At 45.1% G+C, this 26,801-nt stretch overlaps 1 protein-coding gene across 7 annotated transcripts in view; it reads left to right on the top strand.

Moving 5' to 3' along the window:
- LOC129812779 (ral GTPase-activating protein subunit alpha-2-like) overlaps positions 1-26,801 on the top strand; it is a 157,264-nt gene that overhangs the window by 59,096 nt on the left and 71,367 nt on the right. For 6 of the 7 annotated variants that reach the window (XR_008753074.1, XM_055864636.1, XM_055864641.1 and 3 more), the window contains exons 6-23: positions 79-259; positions 758-873; positions 1,077-1,215; positions 2,066-2,271; positions 4,604-4,834; positions 5,229-5,408; positions 5,853-5,987; positions 6,096-6,244; positions 9,213-9,324; positions 9,584-9,821; positions 12,488-12,661; positions 15,272-15,421; positions 19,220-19,342; positions 19,818-19,903; positions 20,037-20,298; positions 21,751-21,944; positions 22,075-22,173; positions 22,305-22,460. Coding sequence is in view for 6 of the 7 variants with exons in the window: in XM_055864636.1 (XP_055720611.1) it covers positions 79-259; positions 758-873; positions 1,077-1,215; positions 2,066-2,271; positions 4,604-4,834; positions 5,229-5,408; positions 5,853-5,987; positions 6,096-6,244; positions 9,213-9,324; positions 9,584-9,821; positions 12,488-12,661; positions 15,272-15,421; positions 19,220-19,342; positions 19,818-19,903; positions 20,037-20,298; positions 21,751-21,944; positions 22,075-22,173; positions 22,305-22,460 (2,931 nt within the window). In the remaining variant the exon portion in view is untranslated. The remainder of the gene's footprint in view (positions 1-78; positions 260-757; positions 874-1,076; positions 1,216-2,065; positions 2,272-4,603; positions 4,835-5,228; positions 5,409-5,852; positions 5,988-6,095; positions 6,245-9,212; positions 9,325-9,583; positions 9,822-12,487; positions 12,662-15,271; positions 15,422-19,219; positions 19,343-19,817; positions 19,904-20,036; positions 20,299-21,750; positions 21,945-22,074; positions 22,174-22,304; positions 22,461-26,801) is intronic. The other variant, XM_055864640.1, reaches the window with a different exon arrangement.

Genomic DNA, 26,801 nt, shown 5'->3' with positions numbered 1-26,801 from the left:
CACGTGATTTTGAAGGAGACGGAGCAGTCTGATCCTGTTCTGTGTACAGTAACCTGTCCCCTGTCCTCCTGCATGCAGATCAGATGTGAGGGAATTCGTCTGTTCCTGCTGTGGCTGCAGGCCCTGCAGAATAACTGTGCAGAGGAGCAGTTCCTCATCTTTGCCTGCCTGGTGCCAGGCTTCCCTGCCGTGCCCTCCACCAGAGGACCCTGTACCCTGGATACCATCATCTACAACCCTTTCTCCAACCCGCCCGATGGTGAGACCCCTCAATGTCTCTCACTCACATTTGTTTTACTATTGTTGTCGGCACCAAGCGATTGATTTCCATTCAACATCCTATTTTCCTTAACCCATAACCCTAACACCTAAGCCTAAAATAGCTTTTTTCCTTGAGGGGACCAGCAAAATGTCCCCAGTTGTCCTGAATTTTCCTTGTTTTACTGTCCTCGACTTTTTGTCCCCACAAGGATAGTAAAACCACACACACACACGCTCAACATACCCCAAGGCTCTCCATGCTCCGTCTTCTGGTCCCCTGTCCTTACAGTTGAATGTGTCTCAGTTTGCTGTTCAGACCTGTTTCAGTGCCATCTGGAAGTTGTGCAATTTGAGCTGGGGCAGCTAGCTGACTGTGATTGTCTGGGTCCTGGGCAACTACACTGATTATTTCATGAAATGGGCTGCTGGAGTGAGATCAAGGCCTTCCTCACTCCTCATTCCCCCTCTCGCTCTGTTTCTCTCTCTGGCTCAACAGCCAAGGTGGTGCCTGAGGAGATTACTCCGCTGGTGCCAGCTGTGCCAGGGGAGAAGCTGGCAGACGACCAGACCTGCTACATCCTCCAAACCCTGCTCAAGTTTATGGTTGTCCAGGTGAGGCTCCTGCTACAATATTGTCCTTCCTTGACAACACTGGATCACTCTGTGGCCTTGGTCGAATACTTTCAAAATGCATAATCTCATCAAATGAGGCCATTCCTTCCTGTAAAAACAAAGTAATGTATCCACTACCAAGCTTGTATTGGGCCTATTGTCTGGCTGTGTTGTGACTCAGTCTGCCTCTTTGTGTCTGAAAGGCATCCAGTTTAGAGTGGAAGAACAAAGACAACCAGGACACCGGCTTCAGGTTTCTCTTCAGTCTGTTCAAGAAGTACTACCTTCCTCACCTCTTCCCCTCGTTCACCAAGCTCACCAACCTTTACAAGCCGCTTTTAGGTAGGGGTGTGGGTGTGGGTGAGTCTGTGCATGTGGGGTTGTATTCCCTTTTTCCTAAGAGCAGTCTTTTTTTTATACTGTTATGTCACCGTGGGTCAATTTGCAAAAACTCAAGGGCTTACTCCATTTGAGATTCTGAATGTGCAGCTTGACTCTCTAACACACTCCTGGTAGCTTTTTACATTTTTTTTTTTAAAGTGGCATGCAAATTGGGTATTAGCTACTCTCCTGAGAAGCAGCTTTGGATAAATGTTTTTTTTTTTTTGGAGGGGAAGTGTAATATCATGCTCCTCTATTAAACCAGGCAAGTCAGAAGTTCTAATTTATAATTGCAGCAACAGGCGTTTGCCAAGTCAAAAACTTGACCCAAAAGCTAATTACTACAGTCGATGCACACAGATTCCTGAGGCCAGGCAATTTAGACATCTTGTCATGAACTTGATGTTTTCCTCCATTTCCCCTGTTCTAATGATCTACTCTCTGTCTGAGAGGGAATGTCTATTTTTAGCTAATTGCCAGTCAATTCAAAGGTATTCAACCCATGTTTAAATGAGGTTTCATGAATTATAGAAATTAAAATCCTTTGAAACATTAACCTGGTCCACGAGGCTGTGGTTCACTAATTATCAGGGTTGTTCAGGTCAGCTACTTTGTCGGCTGAATTAAATATTTTCATATAATGGCCCGTAACAGCAAAAAAACCTGACGTTGACTGAAAGAGCAGTGTATTTAGATCTAGTGTAATTTCCTTATCTTTCTCTAACTCCCACTGTGTCTTTCACCTGCTGTATATATCACTCTTGTTTCCCTCTCTGTGTCTCTGACCCTTCCCTCTCCCGACCTCCCCCAGACCTCCCCCACCACAGACCAAAGCCTCTGTATGTCCCAGTGACCCGTAACAACGAGAGCACGTTCTGTACGAGAGACCAGTACCTGGCTCCCCGTGTGGCCTTCATCACCTGGCTGGTCACCTTCTTCCTGGAGAAGAAGTATGTCAGCACCGCCACCCCCAGCGCCAAGAACGGGACTAACGAGGTCATCCCCAAACTCATCCAGGTAGGTCCGATGTCAAACATGCTAGTAGATACTAGAGGTTGACCAATTATGATTTTTCAACGTCGATACCGATTATTTGGCCGATTTTAAAATATAAAATAAAAAATGTATTTGTAATAATGACAATTACAACAATACTGAATGAACACTTATTTTAACTTAATATAATACATCAATAAAATCAATTTAGCCTCAAATAAATAATAAAACATGTAAAATTTGGTTTAAATAATGCAAAAAAAAAGTGTTGGAGAAGAAAGTAAAAGTGCAGTATGTGCCATGTAAGAAAGCTAACGTTTAAGTTCCTTGCTCAGAACATGAGAACATGTGGAAAGCTGGTGGTTCCTTTTAACATGAGTCTTCAATATTCCCAGGTAAGAAGTTTTAGGTTGTAGTTATTATAGGACTATTTCTCTCTATACGATTTGTATTTCATATACCTTTGACTATTGGATGTTCTTATAGGCACTTTAGTATTGCCAGTGTAACAGTATAGCTTCCGTCCCTCTCCTCGCTCTTACCTGGGCTCGAACCAGGAACACATCGACAACAGCCGCCCTCGAAGCAGCGTTACCCATGCAGAGCAAGGGGAACAACTACTCCAAGTCTCAGAGCGAGTGACGTTTGAAACGCTATTAGCGCTCACCCCGCTAACTAGCTAGCCATTTCACATCGGTTACACCAGCCTAATCTCGGGAGTTGATAGGCTTGAAGCACAGCGAAGAGCTTCTGGCAAAACGCAGGAAAGTGCTGTTTGAATGAATGCTTACGAGCCTGGTGCTGCCTACCACCGCTCAGTCAGACTGCTCTATCAAATCATAGACTTAGTTCTAACATAATAACACACAGAAATATGAGCCTTAGGACATTAATATGGTCGAATCCAGAAACCATCATCTCGAAACAAGACGTTTATTATTTCAGTGAAATACGGAACCGTTCCGTATTTTATCTAACGGGTGGCATCCATAAGTCTAAATATTCCTGTTACATTGCACAACCTTCAATGTTATGTCATAATTACGTAAAATTCTGGCAAATTATTTCGCAACGAGCCAGGCTGCCCAAACTGTTGCATATACCCTGACTCTGCGTGCAATCAACGCAAGAGAAGTGACACAATTTCACCTGGTTAATATTGCCTGCTAACCGGGATTTATTTTAGCTAAATATGCAGGTTTAAAAATATATACTTCTGTGTATTGATTTTAAGAAAAGCATTGATGTTTATGGTTAGGTACAGTCGTGCAACGATTGTGCTTTTATTCGCAAATGCGCTTTTGTTAAATCATCCCCCGTTTGGCGAAGTTGGCTGTCTTTGTTAGGAAGAAATAGTTTTCACACAGTTCGCAACGAGCCAGGCGGCCCAAACTGCTGCATATACCCTGACTCTGTTGCAAGAGAGGTGACACAAAGAAATTCATGTTAGCAGGCAATATTAACTAAATATGCAGGTTTAAAAATACATACTTGTGTATTGATTTTAAGAAAGGCATTGATGTTTATTGTTAGGTATCTTTTTTGCGAATGCGCACCGCATCGATTATATGCAACTCAGGACACGCTAGATAAACTAGTAATATCATCAACCATGTGTAGTTAACTAGTGATTATGATTGATTGATTGTTTTTTAAAAGATAAGTTTAATGCCAACTAGCAACTTACCTTGGCTTCTTACTGCATTCGCGTAACAGGCAGGCTCCTCGTGGAGTGCAATGTAATCAGGTTTTTAGAGCGATGGACTAGTTAACTGTAAGGTTGCAAGATTGAATCCCCGAGCTGACAAGGTAAAAATCTGTCGTTCTGCCCCTGAACGAGGCAGTTAACCCACCGTTCCTAGGCCGTCATTGAAAATAAGAATGTGTTCTTAACTGACTTGCCTAGTTAAATAAAGGTGTAATTTTCTTCTCATAACAATTTCCGATTGTTATGAAAACTTGAAATCGGCCCTATTTAATCGGCCATTCCGATTTAATCGGTCAACCTCTAGTAGATACCTATAGACTTCCAGTCACTGCGCTAACGCTAGTTAGCATTGGCTCGCGAAACTACCTCTAACTTCCTTCATACTAGACGCAGAGACATACAAATGGTATCCACAAGTTCATCTGGCTCTAGGGAAGTAGATAAAGTATCCCTTTAATGCAGGTAGAATTGAATGGTCAATTCCAAGGCGAGGTTTATTTTAATAAATAAATAATGAATAATTTTATTCAACCAACAGTTAATGCTGTGTTTGTCTTGGTCTTTATAATTTATACTGGAACCCAGCCCTATACCCTCTCGCTGGTACCCTGTCCAACCCGCTGCCTGTGCTGTGTGTGTGTTCAGACTGTCACTGCAGGCAGTAGCAGTCAGGAGAAGGATAAAGACCGTGGTGGCGAGGGCCCCACAGAGCCAGAGAAGAGCCACTCTAACAGTAGCACGCTGTCTGACTGGCGCCCCAGCGACTCCAGCCTGTGCAGCATCGACGAGGAGCACCGCAGCGTCTACGACATGGTGCACGCCATCCTACTCTCCACACGGGACAACATCAACTTCGTCAACGAGGTCTTTCACCAGGTACAGCCCACAGAGAGATGATGACAAAGTGTTTCCAAGTGACTCAATGAGAGTATTAACTAGGCTTTTCCTCCGCAGTAGCAGTTTTAGTTGTGAAGCTGATTTCCTTTGGTACCCCACTAGCTTTGGAACATGATGCTGAGAAACCATCTTATCTGTTGTGTGCTGCCCTCTAGTGCAAAGACACTATCACTACATCAAAGCAATCCTCTTCGCTGGAGCAAATTTAATAATTCGAGTTAATTCAAGTTAAATGTCCTTAACCACCACATCTGCTTCGTGTCATTTAGCAAACACCTTATTAGGATACTGAAAATACATTTATTCATTATCCAACGTCCATTATCCTATTTTCTCTTGCATTATACTGTGTAATATCTTTCTGTATCTCCAGGCCTTCCTGTTGCCCTCCTGTGAGGCGTCAGCGACCCGGAAGGTGATCAAGGTGTACAGGAAGTGGATCCTGCAGGAGAAGCCAGGCTTCATGACGGAGCCGGAGAAGAGCAGACAGGCCGAGGTGGAGGAGAACCCAGAGCAGCTGCTCATCACTGAGACCGATAGCACACACACACAGGTAATGACAGTGATACACAGACAAACACACACAGGGCGGAAGGTAGCCTAGTAGTTAGAGCGTTGGGCCATTAACGTAAAGGTCGCTAGTTCGAATCCACGTGCCGACAAGGTGAACAATCTGTCAATGAGCAAGGCACTTAACCCTAATTGGTCCAAGGATCACCTTTGATAATGGCTGACCCTGGCTGTGACCCCACTCTCTGAAGGTGTTTGCAAAAAACACATTTCTGATCTTTGGAATATACAAAAAACACCTTCTGCACATTGGGATATACAAAAAAACACATTTCCTTTTCACACGTGTATAAAACACAAATATAAACACTAACCTAATTACTACACACACATACAGCACAAATTAGTGGATGCACAGACAAAAATTAACTCTGAACACTCAATTTCATACTCGCCACGCTGACTGGACGGTCGTATCCTCCTGCAGGCGTTAGAAAGTCATGGTCACAAGCGCTCGTCCAGTTGGGGCAGAACATACTCCTTCAGCAGTGCCATCAGCCGGGGCTGTCTCACTGAGGAACAGAACAGAGATATCAAGGCTGGCATCCAGCCCACCCTGCAGGTATGTACGTGCAAGCGCGTTTTGGCTTTTGAAACGCTTTTGTTGTTGTTGTGCGTGTCCAGATGTATCTCGTAAACCCCTGACCGTAGTTTTGCTCTACCCCCCCAGGTGTTCCTGACCAACTCGGCCAACGTGTTTCTGCTGGAGCCGTGCCAGGACGTGGCCAAACTACTGGACAACCAGGTGGAGGTGTGCAAAGGGGTGCTGAGCATCTACCGACACATGATCATGGAGCACGCCATGAACACACAGACATGGTACGTCAGTCAGCACCTCATCAACGTACATACTGATATACACTAAACATTATCAATAAAACGTCACAATAGTGTTCAGTTTGGCTGCTGGGGCCCCCGGTGGGGGGCAAGGAGATCCCCATCTACACTAAATCCATTGACCACTACGTGCTGTTTTCAAGAATAATTACAACTATTTGATTGTAATATCTCCTCTTGAAGAGCCTAGTCAAAACTACACATTTCTGATTATTCCACATTTAGCTCTATCATCAGAGTTATATAGTAAACATCAATTGATCATGTATTTTCAGATGCGTGAGGGTAGCCAGAACCGTTTGGCTACCCATTTGTAGCTCGCTAGCAGAAGCAATGTGTCATTTAGCTTGCTTTAGCAGACATTAGGCTTTTGGAAAGAGCTTGACATCGTCCTGGTAAAGTTGTCCATCGGACTACTGTCATCACCCTAAATCAAACAATATTTAGATATAGTCATCTAGTTTATCCCCTGAAAGTTAGCTTGATTGACGTGGTCTGTTATTAGCTAGCCAATTTGACGTGGTCCGTCAATCAATGTAGCCTATCATGTTTGTCAGCAGCAATCGTGACTAAACACTATTTTTATTTTATTTATTAAAAAAAAAAATAATTACGCCCCAATTTTGTGGTATCCAATTGTTAGTAATTACTATCTTGTCTCATCACTACAACTCCCGTACGGGCTCGGGAGAGACGAAGGTCGAAAGCCATGCGTCCTCCGAAAGACAACCCAACCAAGCCGCACTGCTTCTTAACACAGCGCGCCTCCAACCCGGAAGCCAGCCGTACCAATGTGTCGGAGGAAACACCGTGCACCTGGCTACCTTGGTTAGCGCGCACTGCGCCCGGCCCGCCACAGGAGTCGCTGGAGCGCGATGAGACAAGGATATCCCTACCGGCCAAACCCTCCCTAACCCGGACGACGCTAGGCCAATTGTGCGGCGCCCCACGGACCTCCCGGTCGCGGCCGGCTGCGACAGAGCCTGGGCGCAAACCCAGAGTCTCTGGTGGCACAGCTAGTGCTGCGATGCAGTGCCCTAGACCACTGCGCCACCCGGGAGGCCGACTAAACACTATTTAAAAACAATGTTGAAAAAGGAATAATGTTAGGCCTACCAAGCGAAGTTAGCTATGTTGGTTGGAGAAAAAGTACATACTTCTACATAGCGGTCTACTTACCGCTATGTTAAGCCAACTGTACAAAGTTTCTACCGGTAGCTGCTGCTTGACAGGCAGATCCCACAAAGGATGGGACAATTAACCTAAACCACTCACACTTGTCAGGTATAGCTCACTTTTTATTTTACGGCACTCAAATATCCAATTAATGGTGGCCAATATTTTGAGATATCGTGAGGCTACCCTCCAGGTTTTTCACAATTTCTAAACAGGTTTTTAGGAATTTTTGCTAATTTCTTAAAAATAACTGACCCTTTACAGACCCTTTACTCAGTACTTTGTTGAAGCACCTTTGGGAGCGATTACAGACTTGTGTTTTCTTGGGTATGACGCTACAAGCTTAACACACCTGTATTTGAAGAGTTTCTCTCATTCTTCTCTGCAGATCCTCTCAAGCTCTGTCAGGTTGGATGGGGAGCGCCGCTGCACGGCTATTATCAGGTCTCTCCAGAGTTCTTTGATCGTGTTCAAAGTCGGGCTCTGGCTGGGCCACTCAAGGACATTGAGACTTGTCCCGAAGCCACTGCTGCGTTGTCTTGGCTGTGTGCTTAGGGTTGTTGTCCTGTTGGAAGATGAAACTTTGCCCCAGTTTGAGGTCCTAACTTGCTCTAAGAACGCTTTTCATCAAGCATCTCTGTACTTGGCTCCGTTCATCTTTCCCTCGATCCTGACTCTAGTCTCCCAGTCCCTGCTGCTGAAAAACATCCCCACAGCATGATGCTGCCACCACCATGCTTCACCGAAGGGATGTTGCCAGGTCTCCTCGAGACATGACGCTTGGCATTCAGGCCAAAGAGTTCAATCTTGGTGTCATCAGACCAGAGAACCTTGTTTCTCATGGTCTGAGTCCTTTAGGTGCCTTTTGGCAAACTCCAAGGGGCTGTCATGTGCCTTTTTACTGAGGAGTGGCTTCCATCTGACCACTCTACCATAAAGGCCTGTTTGGTGGAGTGCTGCAGAGATAGTTGTCCTTCTCGAAGATTGTTCCATCTCCTCAGAGAAACTCTGGAGCTCTGTCAGAGTGATCATTGGGTTCTTGGTCACCTCCCTGACCAAGGCCCTTCTCCCCCGATTGCTCAGTTTGGCCGGGCGGCCAGCTCTAGGAAGTGTGTTGGGGGTTCCAAACTTCTTCCATTTAAGAATGATGGAGGCCACTGTGTTCTTGGGGATCTTCAACTTCGACCAATTACTACGACCTCATGACTTGGTTTTTGCTCTGACATGCACTGTCAACTGTGGGACCTTTTTATATAGACAGGTGTGTGCCTTTCCAAATCATGTCCAATCAATTGAATTTACCACAGGTGGACTCCAATCAAGTTGTAGAAACATCTCAAGGATGATCAATGGAAACAGGATGCACCTGAGCTCAATTTCGAGTCTCATAGCAAAAGGTCTGAATACTTATGTAAATAAGTTATTTCTGTTTTTTATTTGTATAAATTTGCTAAAAATTCGAAGCACCTTTTTTCACTTTGTCATTATGGGGTATTGTGTGTAGATAGATGAGGAATAAAAAATAATTTAATACATTTTAGAACAAGTCATGTAATGTAACAAAATGTGGAAAAAGGGGTCTGAATACTTTCCTAATGCACTGTATATACTGTTTGTGTACACCCACTGGTTTAAATAGGAAAACAAATTCTAAACCATGCGGTTGCTTTTACCTGAAGGACAGACCTGGACAATTCCACTGTGTTATATGATCATCTACTGATACACAATGATGGACTAATTATATCTTCTGGTGTGTGTCTGGTGTGTGTAGGGAGCAGATGCTACAGGTGCTGCTGAGGATCACTGAGTCGGTGATGAAGAGGCCTCAGGAGAACCAAAGAAAAGACATCTTTGCTGAGAGCCTGGCTGCCATCCTTTTCCGGGTCAGTCAGCCTGGGGATCATATAGCCTCTCTTACTGTTACAGAGTTGTTCTGATACCTCTGTTAGAGGAAGTCCAGCTAAGCTCCTGGAAATGGTTGTTGCCCATGATGTTAATATAATGTGGAAACAATGTTACAGCTCTAATGGCTTGTTAGTGTTTTGATTACAAGCCAATAAGAACCAGCTGCCTGCCTATGGTGATTAATGAGATGTTCTGTTTCGTCCTCCTGTCTTTGTGCCCCTGTACATCCTCCCCCAGACGATCATCGTGGCGTGGGTACGGGCCAACCTGTGTGTGTTCATCTCTCGGGAGCTGTGGGACGAGCTGCTGTCTGTGCTGTCATCTCTGACAGGCTGGGAGGAGCTGGTGACCGAGTGGGCCAGCATCATGGATTCTCTGACCGCGGTCCTAGCCCGCTCCGTTTACGGACTGGACATGAGCAACCTGCCCCTGGACAAACTCAGCGAACAGAAGGAGAAGAAACAGAGGGGACGGGGTGAGGAGGCAGGGGAGAGAGAGGGGGGTGGAGGCAGGGCTCTAAAGTGCAACCCTTTTGGTCGCGAATGCTCCTTAATATTTTAATATGGAAGCACCATTGCGCCTAGAAAACAAATCTGCCATATAACAATTATTATAATGTTTAGGCGTAGCTGTATTGCTGTTTAGGAGTTCCCTAGAGGAAACGCACAGATTCGTGACCATGGTGTTTGCACCATTACTACAGAGAAAGCCACTTGTCTCCTAGCCCAAACCATTCCAAAGTTGTGATCCATATCACCGCCTCTAGGTTTTTTTCTCTTCTATCGCGCATTGGCGTCGCAGCGGGATGCATTTCCATTGGCGGGCCGTATTTTTTACATCCATAAACCACGTCGTGGGACGTGCTAAAACGATTCTAAAACCGCTTGTTCAGTTATGTTACCTCATTATCTAGCTAACAACCTGGTAACTTTACCATTACATCCAAACATTTAGCGGAACAGAAACAATGGAAAAGGGATAGCTTAGGAAATGTTCCTTTTTAAACCATGTAGAAACCTAATATTCCACAAATTACTTTGTAATTTCAATGACAGGTATTTGTATCAACATTTTAGCTTTTATAATAAACAATTGGCTTTATAGGCTTGTTCATTTCTAGGGCACAACATAAACTCAGCAAAAAAAGAAGGACCCTGTCTTTCAAAGATAATGCGCAAAAATCCAAATAACTTCACAGATCTTCATTGTAAAGGGTTTAAACACTGTTTCCCATGCTTGTTCAATGAACCATCAACAATTAAATAACATGCACCTGTGGAACGGTCGTTAAGACATTAACAGCTTACAGACGCTAGGCAAATAAGGTCACAGTTATGAAAACTTAGGACACTAAAGAGGCCTTTCTACTGACTCTGAAAAACACCAAATGAAAGATGCCTAGGGTCCCTGCTCATCTGCGTGAATGTGCCTTAGGCATGCTGCAAGGAGGCATGAGGACTGCAGATGTGGCCAGGGCAATAAATTGCAATGTCCGTACTGGGAGACGCCTAAGACAGCGTTACAGGGAGACAGGATGGACAGCTGATCGTCCTCGCAGTGGCAGACCACGTGTAACAACACCTACACAGGATCGGTACATCCGAACATCACACCTGCGGGACAGGTACAGGATGGCAACATCAACTGCCCGAGTTACACCAGGAACGCACAATCCCTCCATCAGTGCTCACACGGTCCGCAATAGGCTGAGAGGCTGGACTGAGGGCTTGTAGGCCTGTTGTAAGGCAGGTCCTCTCCAGACATCACCGGCAACAACGTCGCCTATGGGCACCAACCCACCATTGCTGGACCAGACAGGACTGGCAAAAAGTCCTCTTCACTGATGAGTCGCGGTTTTGTCTCACCAGGGGTGATGGTCGGATTCGCGTTTATGGTCGAAGGAATGAGCGTTACACCGAGGTCTGTACTCTAGAGCCGGATCGATTTGGAGGTGGAGGGTCCGTCGTGGTCTGGGGCAGTGTGTCAGCATCATTGGACTGAGCTTGTTGTCATTGCAGGCAATCTCAACGCTGTGCGTTACAGCGAAGACATCCTCCTCCTTCATGTTGTACCCTTCCTGCAGACTCATCCTGACATGACCCTCCAGCATGCCAATGCCACCAGCCATACTGCTCATTCTGTGTGTGATTTCCTGCAAGACAGGAATGGCATTGTTCTGCCATGGCCAGCGAAGAGCCCGGATCTCAATCCCATTGAGCACATCTGGGACCTGTTGGATAGGAGGGTGAGGGCTCCCAGAAATGTCTGGGAACTTGCAGGTGCCTTGGTGGAAGAGTGGGGTAACATCTCACAACAAGAACTGGCAAATCTGGTGCGGTCCATGAGAAGGCGATGCACTGCAGTACGTAATGCAGCTGGTGGCCACACCAGATACTGACTGTTACTTTTGATTCTGCCCCCCCCCCCCCCCCTTTTTATTCATGGACACATTTTTCCATTTATGTTAGTCACATGTCTGTGGAACTTGTTAAGTTTATGTCTCAGTTGTTGAATCTTGTTATGTTCATACAAATATTTACACATGTTAAGTGTGCTGAAAATAAACACAGTTGACAGTGAGAGGACGCTAGCACCAATACAACCAGCCTGAAAACCATGACCAGTAGAAACTGCAGTCATTTTCATTATTCTTAGCAATGATTTAGGAATCCATGTGAGTAAGTATTATCTAGATTGCCACTTGTTGTTCTCCTATTGAAATTGAACTTCAGTTTGCCTTCAAATAAAAGTGTCATTGACAATGATGCAAATGAATACAAATAGTTGAATTATGCTGAAGGCTAACTGAAAATAAACGCAGTTGACAGTGGGAGGACGTTTCTTTTTTTGTTGAGTTTAGCTAGAATTCATACCGGCCCAATAAAGGCTGCATCTCAATTTGTCTAGTGCTCCTAGATGTTATGTGGTGCTCCTAACTTGTTTAAGTTGGAAGCACCAACGCTACCAACACACTTTTTTAAATTGAGATCCCTGGATGGATGGAGGGATGAAGGGATTGAGGGGGATGATGCTGTGCAAGCCTCAGAGAATAGAGCAACAATGGTCGAAAGATTCAGTTTCTCTTTTTGCTTCTGTATTTATATTATTTGCGTGTGTCTGTCTCTCTTGTCTGTGTCTCAGGGGTGATCCAGGACTCCCAGAAGGCAGCAGCGGTGGCCAGGTCCTTCTCTTTAAGCTGGAGGAACCAGGGAGACCAGCAGGGGGTCCAGGAGCCCATGAGGTTCCGCAGCGCTACCACCTCAGGGGCCCCCGGCGTGGAGAAGGCACGCAACAACGTACGACAGAAAGCCACAGGTGAACATACACACACATGCTACTGTAATGAAGTCATATTTGGCAAGTGCCAGATCTCAGAGTCCCTCTATGGCACTACAGTGTAGAACAGACTTTCCATAGACTCAACAGTGACTGAGTGTATATAAAAGCAGGGCATGTGTACGTTAGCCCAGGTGCTGGTGAAGGGCTCAGCTCTAAGCACAAAGCGACAGCAGATGGTCTCCATTTTTTTGTCAGATGTTATTGGCCAAAGTCAACATGTTTCTGTGTCAGTTCTCCGGCTCACACACACTCTCCTGGTGACATGTTGGAGACGAACGTTGTTACTTCATTGTTCAGATAAAGTGAACAACATCCACTTGACTGATGGAGACGTCTCAGTCTAATGATCAGTTGAGCTCTCAGGCGATCCAGAGCAGAGATGAGCTGTCTCTAAACTAGCTAATCCCTAACGGAAGGGGATGAAAGAGTGACCCGCCTTGCTTGTTTCCTCACCCTCCTCCTTTCTCCTCTCTCTCTCTCTCTCTCTCTCTGTCTCTCTGTCTCTGTCTGTCTCTCTGTCTCTGTCTGTCTCTCTGTCTCTGTCTGTCTCTGTGTCTCTGTGTCTGTGTCTCTGTGTCTGTGTCTCTGTGTCTGTGTCTCTGTGTCTGTGTCTCTCTGTCTGTGTCTCTCTGTCTGTGTCTCTCTGTCTGTGTCTCTCTGTCTGTGTCTCTCTGTCTGTGTCTCTCTGTCTGTCTCTCTGTCTCTGTCCATCTGTCTCTGTGTCTCTGTCTCTCTGTCTCTGTCTGTGTGTCTCTGTCTCTGTCTCTGTCTCTCTGTCTGTGTATCTCTGTCTGTGTCTCTCTGTCTGTGTCTCTCTGTCTGTGTAATGACTGATAGCATCTCTGCTCGCTGAAGAGCTTGTTGAGCCTGGACCAGATGTAGTTGGGCCTGAAGGAGGACTCTTAAATGTGTGTGTGTGCATGCAGACAGACAGAGACCGACATGAAACGCCACCGCCTTAAATTCTTCCTTTTCTCTCGTCTAATTGGATTTCTCCCACATTGATCATCAAACATCCCGATATCCCTCCTCCTCCTCCTTGAGAGAGGGCCCACACATCAATCAGTGGACGTTTTTGATAGTTTCATTAAGAGTGTAATTAATGCTCATTAATATGCATAAAACGGGTAACAGTAGCGGTCTGTAGTGGAGACGATGCTATCTCCAAATGAAAGCGACTAATTAAAGTGTGGTGTAGGCAGAGATTAGAATCCTCTTTCTCTTGCAATGCTCCTGTCTCTTTTATATTAGGTCTGAAGTGCTGTCCACGCACACTTCCCCAACGCCTTATCTTTGAAAACTGAAAATGTGTGTAATCTCATTTATGCCAATACGTACTTGGCAGTGTTTTTCTGATGAGTATTTCCTGCGACATGGTGTTGAAATTACTGGGAGCTAATAATAAATATGGTCATATTGTCCTGTTGACTGACTACAGATGTATGATCTTAGTTTGAGCCAGGTTGCTACAGCAGGAAAATAGTCCCGCAGTGACAGGAAATGTGAATTATAGTACATTTACATTTTTGTAGGGGTTGATCAATTTTTCGTAAGGGAAAATCAAGTCTGAAATTGCAAAGTGGAAATGTACAAACTTCAGAAACCTTTTTAAACCTCAATTACACGACACATTTAAAATGTCCTGCATTGCAGGAAGGTTCTCCTGCAACAGGGTGATCAAATTAATATCCTAGGTCTACTCATTTCAAACCAGTACCTTATTCTTATTATGGAAATAATGTACTGGAATGCAATATGCGCGACACATGAATTGTATCACTGTAAAAACTTGCGTGTCCCAGCCCTTTCCAGCTGCCTTTTGCTTTTCTATTTGTTAGTGTATTTTTAGGAGATAACATTACAAAGTTGTGTGTGGATGGAAATAAGTTGTCTTTACTGTGATGCACTCAAAGCCAGTTGTATTTGTCCTCTTCTGTCATGTATAGGCATAGAGAACGAATTAATCTGGGCTTCAAATAAAATCAACGCGTTGCATAAATGACGTCTCTCAAATGTAGACGGGTTCATTAAAAAAACATTTTTTTAGAATATGCAACAACAAATCTGGTAGAGCAGTGTCTTTGTTTAGGTGAAGAGCCCTCAAGTGTCAAATGAACATGAGATCCAGCCTCCGGGTTTAGGCTTTAATATATTCTATTTATCTTCTCTTTACACTGAAGTCTCAGTTATTAGTTCTTAATTTGCTGTCTCAGTAATTTCACTCTGCCTGTTTGTTTCTTAATGCCTTCGGGCTGTTGTTGGAGTCGCACAAAAACAAAACGCTCTTCTTACATTTTTCGAGCAAATTGACATGAATGACAATTCAAGTTGCACCTGCAGATCTCCAATTAGGATTCAACCCCTAGTGGATTTTGTCTTCTTTGGTCATATTTTTCTGCACTATTTCTTCCCCTCTTATAATTTTTATGCAAAGTGTTAAATGTATTTGCCAGTGGTGTACTTCTGCCATTCTGCTCTATATGATCTTATTGACTTCTCTCCCCTTCTCTCTTCCTCTTATTTTTCCTCCTTCCCTCTCTTTCTCTCTCTCTCTCTCTCTCTCTCTCTCTCTCTCTCTGATGGAAGCTAAGCGAAGCCAGTCTATCAGCAGCTGTGTCCATCTTTACGAGGCTCTGCCCGCTACTAAAAGCGTTCCTATGCTGCTTCACACTGTGAGCTCTTTCTTGCCTGGTCTCTCCTCCTCTTCCGGTAACTCTTGCTCTCACAGGCTTTCAGGTAAAGTGTTTCTGAGAGCTGTCTGTGTGGTGTCCTCCCTCCTTCGCCCTGTCTGTCTCTTCCGTCTGTCTGTCACTACTCTTATCTCCCGTCTCCTATTCTCCTGTCAGTCCCTCACTGTTTTATTAACACTCAGTGAAGTGGAAACCCTTGTTTCTCACGGCTACTTACTGTCGTTTTGGATTGAAAGTAAAAAAGGACAATTGTCTGAGAATTCTATACTAATCTGTTCTAATGTTTATCACTGCATGTTCCTATTCCATCTCACTGTGGCTAAAACAATGGAACCATTTTATCATTTTAACGGTGCTACACAAGATTTTCTAGAATTTTTGGATTGTAATTTCAGAAAATGTCCATAATATATCTGGCACTAATAGTAGAATGATAGTGTTTCACACTATTACTTACCCACCCGTGTTGTGATTGGCTAAGATATTCGCCTATTGATTTCTCCCACCGGATTGTCATCTGTTGTCAAACTGGGAAGGCTGTTCTGACTTTGGCTATGTTATCTAAAAGTACAGAATGTGTACAACTGCTCGTCAGACATCTCATTACAAAATAATGGGCATTATTGTTGGATATTGGTCCCCCTTCGCTGCTATAACAGCCTCCACTCTTCTGGAAAGGCTTTCGACTAGATGTTAGAACATTGCTGCGGGGACTTGCTTCCATTCAGCCACAAGAGTGTTAGTGAAGTCGGGCACTGATGTTGGGCGATTAGGCCTGCCTCACAGTCTGCGTTCCAATTCATCCCAAAGGTGTTCAATTGGGTTGAGGTCAGGGCTCTGTGCAGGCCAGTCAAGTTCTTCCACACCAATCTCAACAAACCATTTCTGAATGGACCTTGCTTTGTGCACGTGGGCATCGTCATGCTGAAACAACAGGAAAGGGCCTTCCTCAAACTGTTGCCACAAAGTTGGAAGCACAGAATCGTCTAGAATGTCATTGTATGATGTAGCGTAAAGATTTCCCTTCACTGGAACTAAGGGGCCTGGCCCAAACCATGAAAAACAGCCCCAGACCACTATTTCTCTTCCACCCAACTTTACAGTTGGCACTATGCTTTAGGGCAGGTAGCGTTCGCCTGGCATCCACCAAACCCAGATTTGTCCGTCAGACTGCCAGATGGTGAAGCGGGATTCATCACTCCAGAGAATGCGTTTCCACTGCTCCAGAGTTCAATGGCAGCGAGCTTTGCACCATTCCAGCCGACACTTGGAATTGCGCATGATGATCTTAGGCTTGTGTGTGGCTACTCGGCCATGGAAACCAGAGGCAGTTTGGAACTCTGTAGTGAGTAATGGAGCACAGGCAAAACAAAATTACGCGCTTCAGCACTCAGCATCCCGTTCTGTGAGCTTGTGTGACCTACCACTTCGCAGCTGAGTCGTTGTTGCTCCTAGACGTTTTCACTTCACAATAACAGCTCTTACAGTTGAAGGGGCAGCTCTAGCAGGGCAGACATTTAACAAAATGACTTGCATCCTATGACGGTGCCACGTTGAAAGTCACTGAGCTCTTCAGTAAAGCCATTGTACTGCCAATGGCGATTGCATGGCTGTGTGCTCGATTTTACACACCTGTCAGCAACGGGTGTGGCTGAAATAGCAGAATCCACTAATTTGAAGGGGTGTCCACATACTTTTGTGTGTGTGTGTGTGTGTGTGTGTATATATATATATATATATATATATATATATATAGTGTAGCGGAAATAGCTAATTTCCTGGTTGCTAAAATTCTACTGTTCGCTCTATTTCAGTTTTTATGAGAGAAAAACAAAGCACGGAAGAGTGTAGGGAATCATTGTAATATCTAAACTGAAAAAATATCATTTTTACAGGTGTTTGAAGCTGGTGGACCAAAACCGAAAGTAACTTTCATTTTGGTCCACCAGCTTGAAACGGCTGTAAAAACGATATTTCACAGCGATTTTGATGGTTTAATGATTCCCTACACTATTCAGTGCTTGTTTTCTCAGATAACTTCTTAGGGCTGCAATCCGGGATCGATATGACAACAGCCAGTGAAAAGTGCAGGGCACCAAATTCAAACAACAGAAATCTCATAATTAAAATTCCTCAAGTATACAAGTATTTCACACCATTTTAAAGATACTCTTCTTGTTAATCCCACCACAGTGTCCGATTTCAAAAAGGCTTTATAGCAAAAGCACCACAAACGATTATGTTAGGTCACCGCAAAATCACAGAAAAAACATTTTTCCAGCCAAAGACAGGAGTCACAAAAAGCAGAAATAGAGGTAAAATGAATCACTAACCTTTGATGATCTTCATGAGATGCCACTCATAGGACTTCATGTTATACAATATATATATGTTTTGTTCAATAAAGTTCATATTTATATCCAAAAACCTCAGTTTACATTGGCGCCATGTTCAGAAATGCCTCCAAAATATCCGGAGAAATTGCAGAGAGCCACATCAAATAACAGAAATACTCATCATAAACTTTGATGAAAGATGCATGTTTTACATAGAATTCAAGATAAACTCGTTCTTAATGCAACCGCTGTGTCAGATTTCAAAAAGCTTTACGGCAAAAGCACAATATTCAATAATCTGAGAACAGCGTTCAGCCACTAAAGGAAGCCATACAGTTACCCGCCAAATTGTGGAGTCAACAAAAGTCATAAATAGCATTATAAATCTTCACTTACCTTTGCTGATCTTCGTCGGAATGCACTCCCAGGACTCCCACTTCCACAAGAAATGTTCGTTTTGTTCGGTAATGTCCATCATTTATGTCCAAATAGCTACTTTTGTTAGCGTGTTTGGTAAAAAAATCCAAAGTTACGAAGCGCGTTCACTAAAAGCAGACGAAATGTAAAAAAGTTCCGTAACAGTCAGTAGAAACATGTCAAACGATGTATTGAATCAATCTTTAGGATGTTTTTAACATAAATCTTCAGTAATGTCCCTACCGGAGAATTCCATTGTCTTCAGAAGTGCGATGGAACAGAGCTCTCTCTCATGTGAACGCGCATGGTCAGAGCATGGTCAGCTCATGGACCTTGCTCATTCCCGTCTCCTTCGGCCCCACTTCACAGTAGAAACATCAGACAAGGTTCTACAGACTGTTGACATCTAGTGGAAGCCGTAGTAAGTGCAAACTGACCCATATCCCACTGTGTATTCGATAGGCGATGAGTTGAAAACCTACAAACCTCAGATTTCCCACTTCCTGGTTGGATTTTTTTCTCAGGTTTTTGCCTGCCATATGAGTTCTGTTATACTCACAGACATCATTCAAACAGTTTTAGAAACTTCAGAGTGTTTTCTATCCAATACTAATGATAATATGCATATATTAGCAACTGGGACTGAGGAGCAGGCAGTTTACTCTGGGCACCTTTTCATCCAAGCTACTCAATACTGCCCCTGCAGCCATAAGAAGATCAACTGAAATTGAGCGAACAGTGTAGAATTTTAGCAACCAGGACATGACAGAGCGATATTCGGTAGAGAACACAAACACAAAGTCAGAGCAATTTTCCCGGGTTGACAGCAGATGTCGCGCCATCGGGTGAAATCAATAGCCGAATATCACAGCCAATCACAACACTGGTGGGTAAGAAATACTGTGAAACACTATCATTCCACTATTAGTGCCAGATATATTATAGACATTTTCCGAAAAATCCTATGTGTCTCACCTTGAAGTTGCCGGAATTCTGTGTGGTAGAGCATGTGTAGTGTGCCGGATATGAGATGCCTGATGCATTGCTCTTAACCCTCTGTCCTCTCCTGGCTCCCTGGTCGTGGTGCTCAGATGTGGAGGAGGGCCAGCTGTCTGAGTGTGGGGGAGACGGGGAGCTGGAGGCTGGAGACAGCCCTCTACCACGCAGCAGCAGCACCTCCGACATCACACAGCAACTGACTGACACCTTCCCAGGTAGGGATACACCAATGAGTGTGCGAACACACACAGCGTGAGGGCGTGTTCTGACGTAGGCCATTTTTGCTGCCCTCTAGTGGATGTATCTATACTGCTGCTAACAATGTGTCCATCTATACAGTGATGTGCTTTGAAGCCTACAGGCTACAACAGTGGTTCCCAACCAGGGGTACTAGGACCCCTGGGGGTACTTGGTCTATCCACAGGGGATACTTGAGAAGACTGATGAGAACATAGGTCTGCTGATTAAATGTACATGAGGGGGTACTTCAGGGGTACTCCGGGCAGAGCTAAATTCAGTTGGTGGTACAGTAACCAAAAAAAGGTTGGAACCACTGGGCTACAACTCATTCTGATCATGCATCTAGAGGATGCAGGGATGAGACTAGAACAGTATTTATGACCAGGGGCTGTCTGCTGTGGGGTGGCTGTGTGTGTGTCCAGTGTGATTAACAGTCACTGTGAACTCCAGGCCACAAGAGGGAGTACTCCCCCAACAACTCCTGTGGCTCCGATGGCAGGGCGTCGGAAGCGAGGACAGACGGCGACCCGCCAGTGGTGAGAAACACACACCTGACGCAAAATCTGTGACCATCTTACTTTGTTTGGTTATTTCAGCAGGGCATCTGTCGCGGTCTGATAGAGGCATCTCTGGAACAACCACTGATGACTTATCCCTCTGTGCTCCCAGATTCTGATCCGGAGGAGCAGCAGTCCGGCCGAGCTGGACTACTCTGTAGAGGGACACAACTATGCAAGGCCCACGCTCCAGGAAAAAAGTGTGAGTGTGAGCAGCGAGACGTCCAACGGCTACTTGAACGACGCTGACGGCAGCCTGCTGGCCTGGCAGGCCTTTGAGGAGGAGGCAGACACTCAGTCAGCCCAGATAGATGTCACAGCAGACACAGGGAGCCAGAGGAACCTGCTGCTCAGCCACAATCAGGCCCTGGCAGGTACTGGACTGGTTGGGGGGGGGGGGGGGGTCTGGGTAAGGTTTCTGGGGGGACTGATTTTGGTAACCGAGGCTAGGATGGCATTGGTTTATATGGGATAAATACTGTAGCATATGGCCTTCAGGTTCAGTAGATTTGTATTCTGTGGGGTTTGTCAGGTTCGGGTGTTTGTCCGTGGGTCGTGTGGGGATTATTCTCAGAGCAGCCTGACCTTTCAGAGGATTAGCATAACCTTCATAGCCAGCCTCTGTCTACTCTACAGTATCTTCCCCTGCCCTGCCTGCCCTCCCTCACCCTGGCCTATGAAGCTCTAAAGAGAAAACACTCCCTCTCTCTCCACTTCTATCTAGCCTTGGAGGTGTTCTGCTCAGGGGTCTTTATTCAGCAGGCAGCTGGGCCTTTTGTTTATTAAGCTGTCTTTGGTATTAGGTTAACGCGTTATGGCTATTGAGGGAGGACACATAAAGATGGATTGGTTACTACTGTTACATGTTTACTGGGCAATGTTAGGTGAGAGTCTCCTTGCTATTAAGAAATGTTAGGTACGTCTTTGGAAAGTATCCCGAAATATTATCGTGGTTCAGCTTTGGTGAATATTTGGAAAAAACAGCTGTGGCAAATAGCTGTCAATTCTTGTCAAATGAAAGAGTACCTCAGCTGTAACCCCTGACCCTTTGCATAACCCCTGACCCTTAGTGTAACCCCTGACCCGACATTATCCCCACCTCGTCTGTGCTCTTACATTGATTCATTGTGAATTCACTGTCCTCTGTCATCTGGTGATTGTGCGCCGTCAAGCTCCACTGTCTTCTGGTTGTCGTCTTGTTTTCTTTCCTGAGTGTTTTCTCTCCCCACTCCGCACCCCTGTCCCACCACTTGCAGCACCCCTGTCCCACCACCAGCAGCACCCCTGTCCCACCACCAGCAGCACCCCTGTCCCACCACCAGCAGCACCCCTGTCCCACCACCAGCAGCACCCCTGTCCCACCACCAGCAGCACCCCTGTCCCACCACCAGCAGCACCCCTGTCCCACCACCAGCAGCACCCCTGTCCCACCACCAGCAGCACCCCTGTCCCACCACCAGCAGCACCCCTGTCCCACCACCAGCTTTGCTCGTGCACTCTGAGTGCCGGGACTTCCCCCATCTGCTGGAGGACACCATACATCAGTCTGTGTTACACATGCCTCAGGACCAGGGTACTGCTACTGCCCCTACACACCCCCTTTCTAGGCTGAACAGCCCACCACCCTCTGTGTTGCACTGTGTTAATCCTATACCCACCCATCACGTGTGTTCAGCTGTGTGTGACTCTGGTGACTGGGAAAAATCAACCTCTGTGTTGAATCACCTGGGTCCGGGGTGTGGACAGGTCTAGAGTTCTAGTGTTATACTATAGAGTTTATACAGTAGTAAATGAGAGTTCTCTCTCTGCTCTACCTGGTCTTGCAGACAGCCGTGAGTGTCTGACTGATGATGTCAGCATCATCGCAGGCGGGAGCATGACCGGCTGGCACGCTGACTCTGCCTTTGTGCTCTGGAGAAGGATTCTGGGTATCCTGGGGGACGTCAACAGCATCCGCTGCCCCAGGATCCACGCCAAGATGTTCAGTTACCTCTACGACCTCTGGCACAAACTGGCTAAGGTAAGCACTGCCCAGCCTTCAAACACTCTTATCAGCCCTGATGACATGTCATGTACAGTAAATTTGTCTCAGTCAATATTTTGTTCTGTAGATTTTCAGTCTGGCTAATGCAGTACTGCCCTAATTGCAGATCCGGGACAACCTGGGCATCAGTGTGGATAACCAGTCATCTCCTCCCCGGCCTGTCTTCATCCCTCCTCTCAGAATGCTGGCCTCCTGGCTCTTCAAGGTGACTCAGCGGTTCAGAGGTCCACTGCCTCTACATGCATCACCTAACTAAGAACTATCAAAGACATGCATGTGACTATAACCGTGTGACCTGGTCTCTCTCCCTCTGTCCTCCTCTCCCTTTTCCCCCAGGCCACCATGCTGCCTGCAGAGTTCAAGGCGGGTAAGCTGCAGGCCTATAAACTCATCTGTGAGATGATGACCAGGAACCAGGACGTGCTGCCCAACAGTGACTTCCTGGTCCATCTCTACCACGTCATGCACAAGGGCTTCACCAGCGTGGACCAGGTAATTTTCTGTTTTATCCTAAGCATGCTTTAACTAGCCAGTAGGAGGGGTTCATGTGAGACAGGTAAGGCCAAGAGGAAGCCTGACGAAGAGCCACAGTGGTTGAAACATTGCCTCTAAAACTCTGATAGCACCTAAACTGTGCATCATTCTCCTGTGTTCATGTGCTTTTCTTGATGTAGATTCCAGAAACTAAGGCCAGAAGAGGGAGACACTGTCAAACACAAGAGAATGGGACTGCTCTTGCAGCCACCTGCCAATAAACTGTACAGCTGGGATCTGTTGCATTGTGGTTGTACTTCCACTCATATCCACTAGATGGGGCTATCATCAAAGGCATCTTAGCTTTTGTTCCATGGTCCTCTAGATAGAGGAGGAGAATGATGAGATGCTCGGTTGCCAGTACATAGCACATGTTTGTTGGCATGTCTTGTCATGTGTTGACATATGTCCTGCTGATGATGACATTGTGTATACCTAACCTTTACCGTTCTAACTTAATCTGGACTGGCTGAGGTAAATGTGAAGATAGTTGATGAAGCTGGTGAAGTATTATATTGTGTGTAGGTAAGGCTCACCTGAGTTCAGATCAGTGGAGTTAAGTGTTCTCTAGTCCTCTACTCAACTCTCAGCTGGATCTCTCTAGTCTCTTTGGGAGGACAGCCAACCGGTGGTGATTGTGATGGCTCACTGTTTTGGCATGTTGTCTCCTCTCAATTCAGCATGGTCCTCCTCTAGCTAGCCACTCCCTGCCTAGCTGGCTGGCTGCTCTTCACATTTGGCGGAGGTCCAGTCCAGCCTGCTGAGTGGGGATAAAACAGGAGCCCCCCCCCCCCCCACACACACACACAAAACAAAGACAGGCAAGGGAGAGAGAGAAAGAGATTGATGAGGAAAGGGGGGGAAACTGTGAATAAATTAGTTTGTTTTGTGCGTGTATGCTCTGCCCACGGGTTTATATTGCGCTTTGGCAGAGCGACAAGCTTATTAGAATGTTTTCCATGTCGTTAAATAATGTTTGAGCTCCTGCCGTCTATACGTGATTAATTAAGGATTGACGTCTGTTGCACTCCGTTGGAGTGACACGTTGGCTGGGGCTGAAGAGGACCGGAGGGGGCCTTGTGGAGGAGAGGGAGGTCCTGGGGAACGCGCTGTGGAGAAATGAGGGGGCCGGTGTAGAGGGACAGCGTGGCATTCTCCTTTCCAGCTTTTGTTGTGCCTAAATATAATATGGGGCCTGGGCCGCCAGTGTTGAGCTGGCTGGGCGCTGGAGCGTGCTCAAATTGGCCAGAGAAAGAGTCCTAATGCCACACAATGGAGGGACAGCCCAGCCGCACGCCTGCTTTACATAAGAACGTGCCTCTTACTCCATCCCCCTCCCTCTATCCCAGGGATGTTAAACTCATTTTGTTTATTTCCTTGCCGTCACAATTTGCTGAAGATAGTCCTCTATCCGTCGTTTTTGGAATTGTCGATACTCCCTGTCGTCCCCGACTGTCTAGTTAAATTTGCATGATCATTAGGGAGCTGGACAAAGTCAAGAAACTGTATAAATATAGGTCCATTATCGCTACACAGTTTTTATATGGCTTCAGTCATTTTAAAATATATTGAGTTTGCCCCTCCCCCCCCGAAAACCACCAGATTGGACCCTTCCTGTGTATGTTTTACGTTTGACCCCTGCTCTATCCGCTCTATCCACCCTCCCTACAGTATCCCTCCAAATCTAATGTTCTTCTCTCTTTAGTCTACTCTGTCCCACTCCTACGCTCCCCACATTTCTTTGTTTTTAATGGGCTGTCTAGTACTTTTTAAAGCACTGCACGTTTGCAAATATAACGTGGCAACATTTTTCACTGAAAAGGAAGGGCTGTGAAGGAGTGTATACCTCCCGGCTGCCAAGGTCAATGGTATTGTCCAGGCTCTCTCGGTCTCAGTCCACTGAGCCTGCAGTGGCATGGCCACGAGACAATTGGCATGGCCTTGGGCCAATGGTAGTAATCTATTTTCTAAGAGTGCTGTATGTATGTACATCAGCCTAATGTGAGGGGTTGTTGTTTTTTGTGCATCAAAATGGGCCTTCTATGAACTGTGTGTTTTGTTTGCTGGGTGTGAGCCAGTCAGTAAACATCTCTCTCACACCTGCTCTCCCTATGCACAACCATAGGTTTTTCTAATCACCTCAACGTATCAGTGAAGAGAAAACAGGGATTGTTTCATCTGTGTAACGGAGGCCTGGGGAGAGGGAGGGAAAATGTGACGGTTGAGTTCTGTTGCGGTTCAAAACCTCAGCGGCTTCGTTGATGATTAAACCTTTCAAAAGGACCTCTACACCTTGACAGATTAACAGGAGGGGTCTATCTATTAGCCTGGACTGGGAAACCCCTATTTTACACACACTTTCTGTGATCACAACTTAAAGTAATGCTATGATTTCAGTCTCATACAATAATGACCAGTAAATCGGGAAATATTTCATTCCATTTGTACAGAGCCTTTAAAAAGTATTCCTTGACTTTTTCCAAAAAACAAAAACAAAATGATTTACAAAGTGTGATTTAAAATTGTGACAGTATTTTGTGTAGATCATTGACAAAAAAAAGAATGTCAAAGTGGAATAAAAATGCGAACATTTGTAAAACATATTTATAAAAAATAAAAAAATAAAAAAATCTCTAATACAGTGGTTTTAGAAAGTATTCATACCCTTTGACTTATTCCTCATTTTGTTCTTACAGCCTGAATTGAAAAGTTATGAAATTATTTATTTTTTTCTCACCCATCTACATACAATACCCCATCATGACAAAATATACTGTATATATTTTTTTATATAATTTTTTTTTTTAAATGAAATTCAGAATTATTTCATTTACATAAGTATTTGCACCCCTGAGTCAATACTTTGTAGAAGCATATTTTGCAGCAATTACAGCTGCAAGTCTTTCTGAGAGCTTTCCACACCTGGATTCTGCAACATTTGCCATTTAAAAAAAAAAAAAAAAGTATATATATTTATATATTATTTAAAAATTCTTCAAGCTCTGTCAAACCATTTTCTGGTCTTGCCATAGATTTTGAAGCAGATTTAAGTACACACTGTAAGTTCCATTCAGGAACATTCACTATCTTCTTGGTAACCAACTCCAGTGTAGATTTGGCCTTGTTTTAGGTTAGTTTAGGTTACTGCTGAATTAATTTATCTCCCAGTGTCTGTTAGAAAGCAGACTGAACCAGGTTTTCCTCTAGGATTTTGCTTGTGCTTAGCTCCATTCCCTTTTTTTAAATTCTGAAAACGCCCAGTCCTTAACGACTACAAGCCTATCCATAACATGATGAAGCCACCACTATACTTGAAAATATGGAGAGTGGTACTCAGTAATATGTTTGGGGCAAATCCAATACAACACTTTGTATTCAGGACAAAAAGTGAATTGCTTTGCCACATTTTTTGCAGTATTACTTTAGTGCCTTGTTGCAAACAAGATGCATGTTTTGATATATTTTTATTCTTTACCAGCTTACTTCTTTTCACTCTGTAATTTAGGTTAGTATTGTGGAGTAACTAAACTCAGCAAGAAAAGAAACTGTCTTTCAAAGATAATTCGTAAAAATCCAAATAACTTCACAGATCTTCATTGTAAAGGGTTTAAACACTGTTTCCCATGCTTGTTCAATGAACCATAAACAATTAATGAACATGCACCTGTGGAACGGTCAATAAGACACTAACAGCTTACAGACGGTAGGCAATTAAGGTCACAGTTATGAAAACTTGCCCAGCGTCCCTGCTCATCTGCGTGAACGTGCCTTAGGCATGCTGCAAGGAGGCATGAGGACTGCAGATGTGGCTAGGGCAATAAATTGCAATGTCAGTACTGTGAGACTCCTAAGACAGCGCTACAGGGAGACAGGATGGACAGCTAATCGTCCTCGCAGTGGCAGACCACATATAACAACACCTGCACAGGATCGGTACATCTGAACATCACACCTGCGGGACAGGTACAGGATGGCAACAACAACTGTCCGAGTTACACCAGGAACGCACAATCCCTCCATCAGTGCTCAGACTGTCCGCAATAGGCTGAGAGAGGCTGGACTGAGGACTTGTAGGCCTGTTGTAAGGCAGGTCTTCACCAGACATCTCCGGCAACAACGTCCCCTATGGGCACAAACCCACGGTCGCTGGACCAGACAGGACTGGCAAAATGTGCTCTTCACTGACGAGTCGCGGTTTTGTCTCACCAGGGGTGATGGTCGGATTCACGTTTATGGTCGAAGGAATGAGCGTTACACCGAGGCCTGTATTCTGGAGCGGGATCGATTTGGAGAGTGGAG

This window comes from Salvelinus fontinalis, chromosome 16, assembly GCF_029448725.1.
Source record: "Salvelinus fontinalis isolate EN_2023a chromosome 16, ASM2944872v1, whole genome shotgun sequence".
Classification (NCBI taxonomy): Eukaryota; Metazoa; Chordata; class Actinopteri; order Salmoniformes; family Salmonidae; genus Salvelinus; species Salvelinus fontinalis.
Note: the sequence above shows the minus strand (reverse complement) of the source record. Positions and strands in the feature narration are given on the sequence as shown.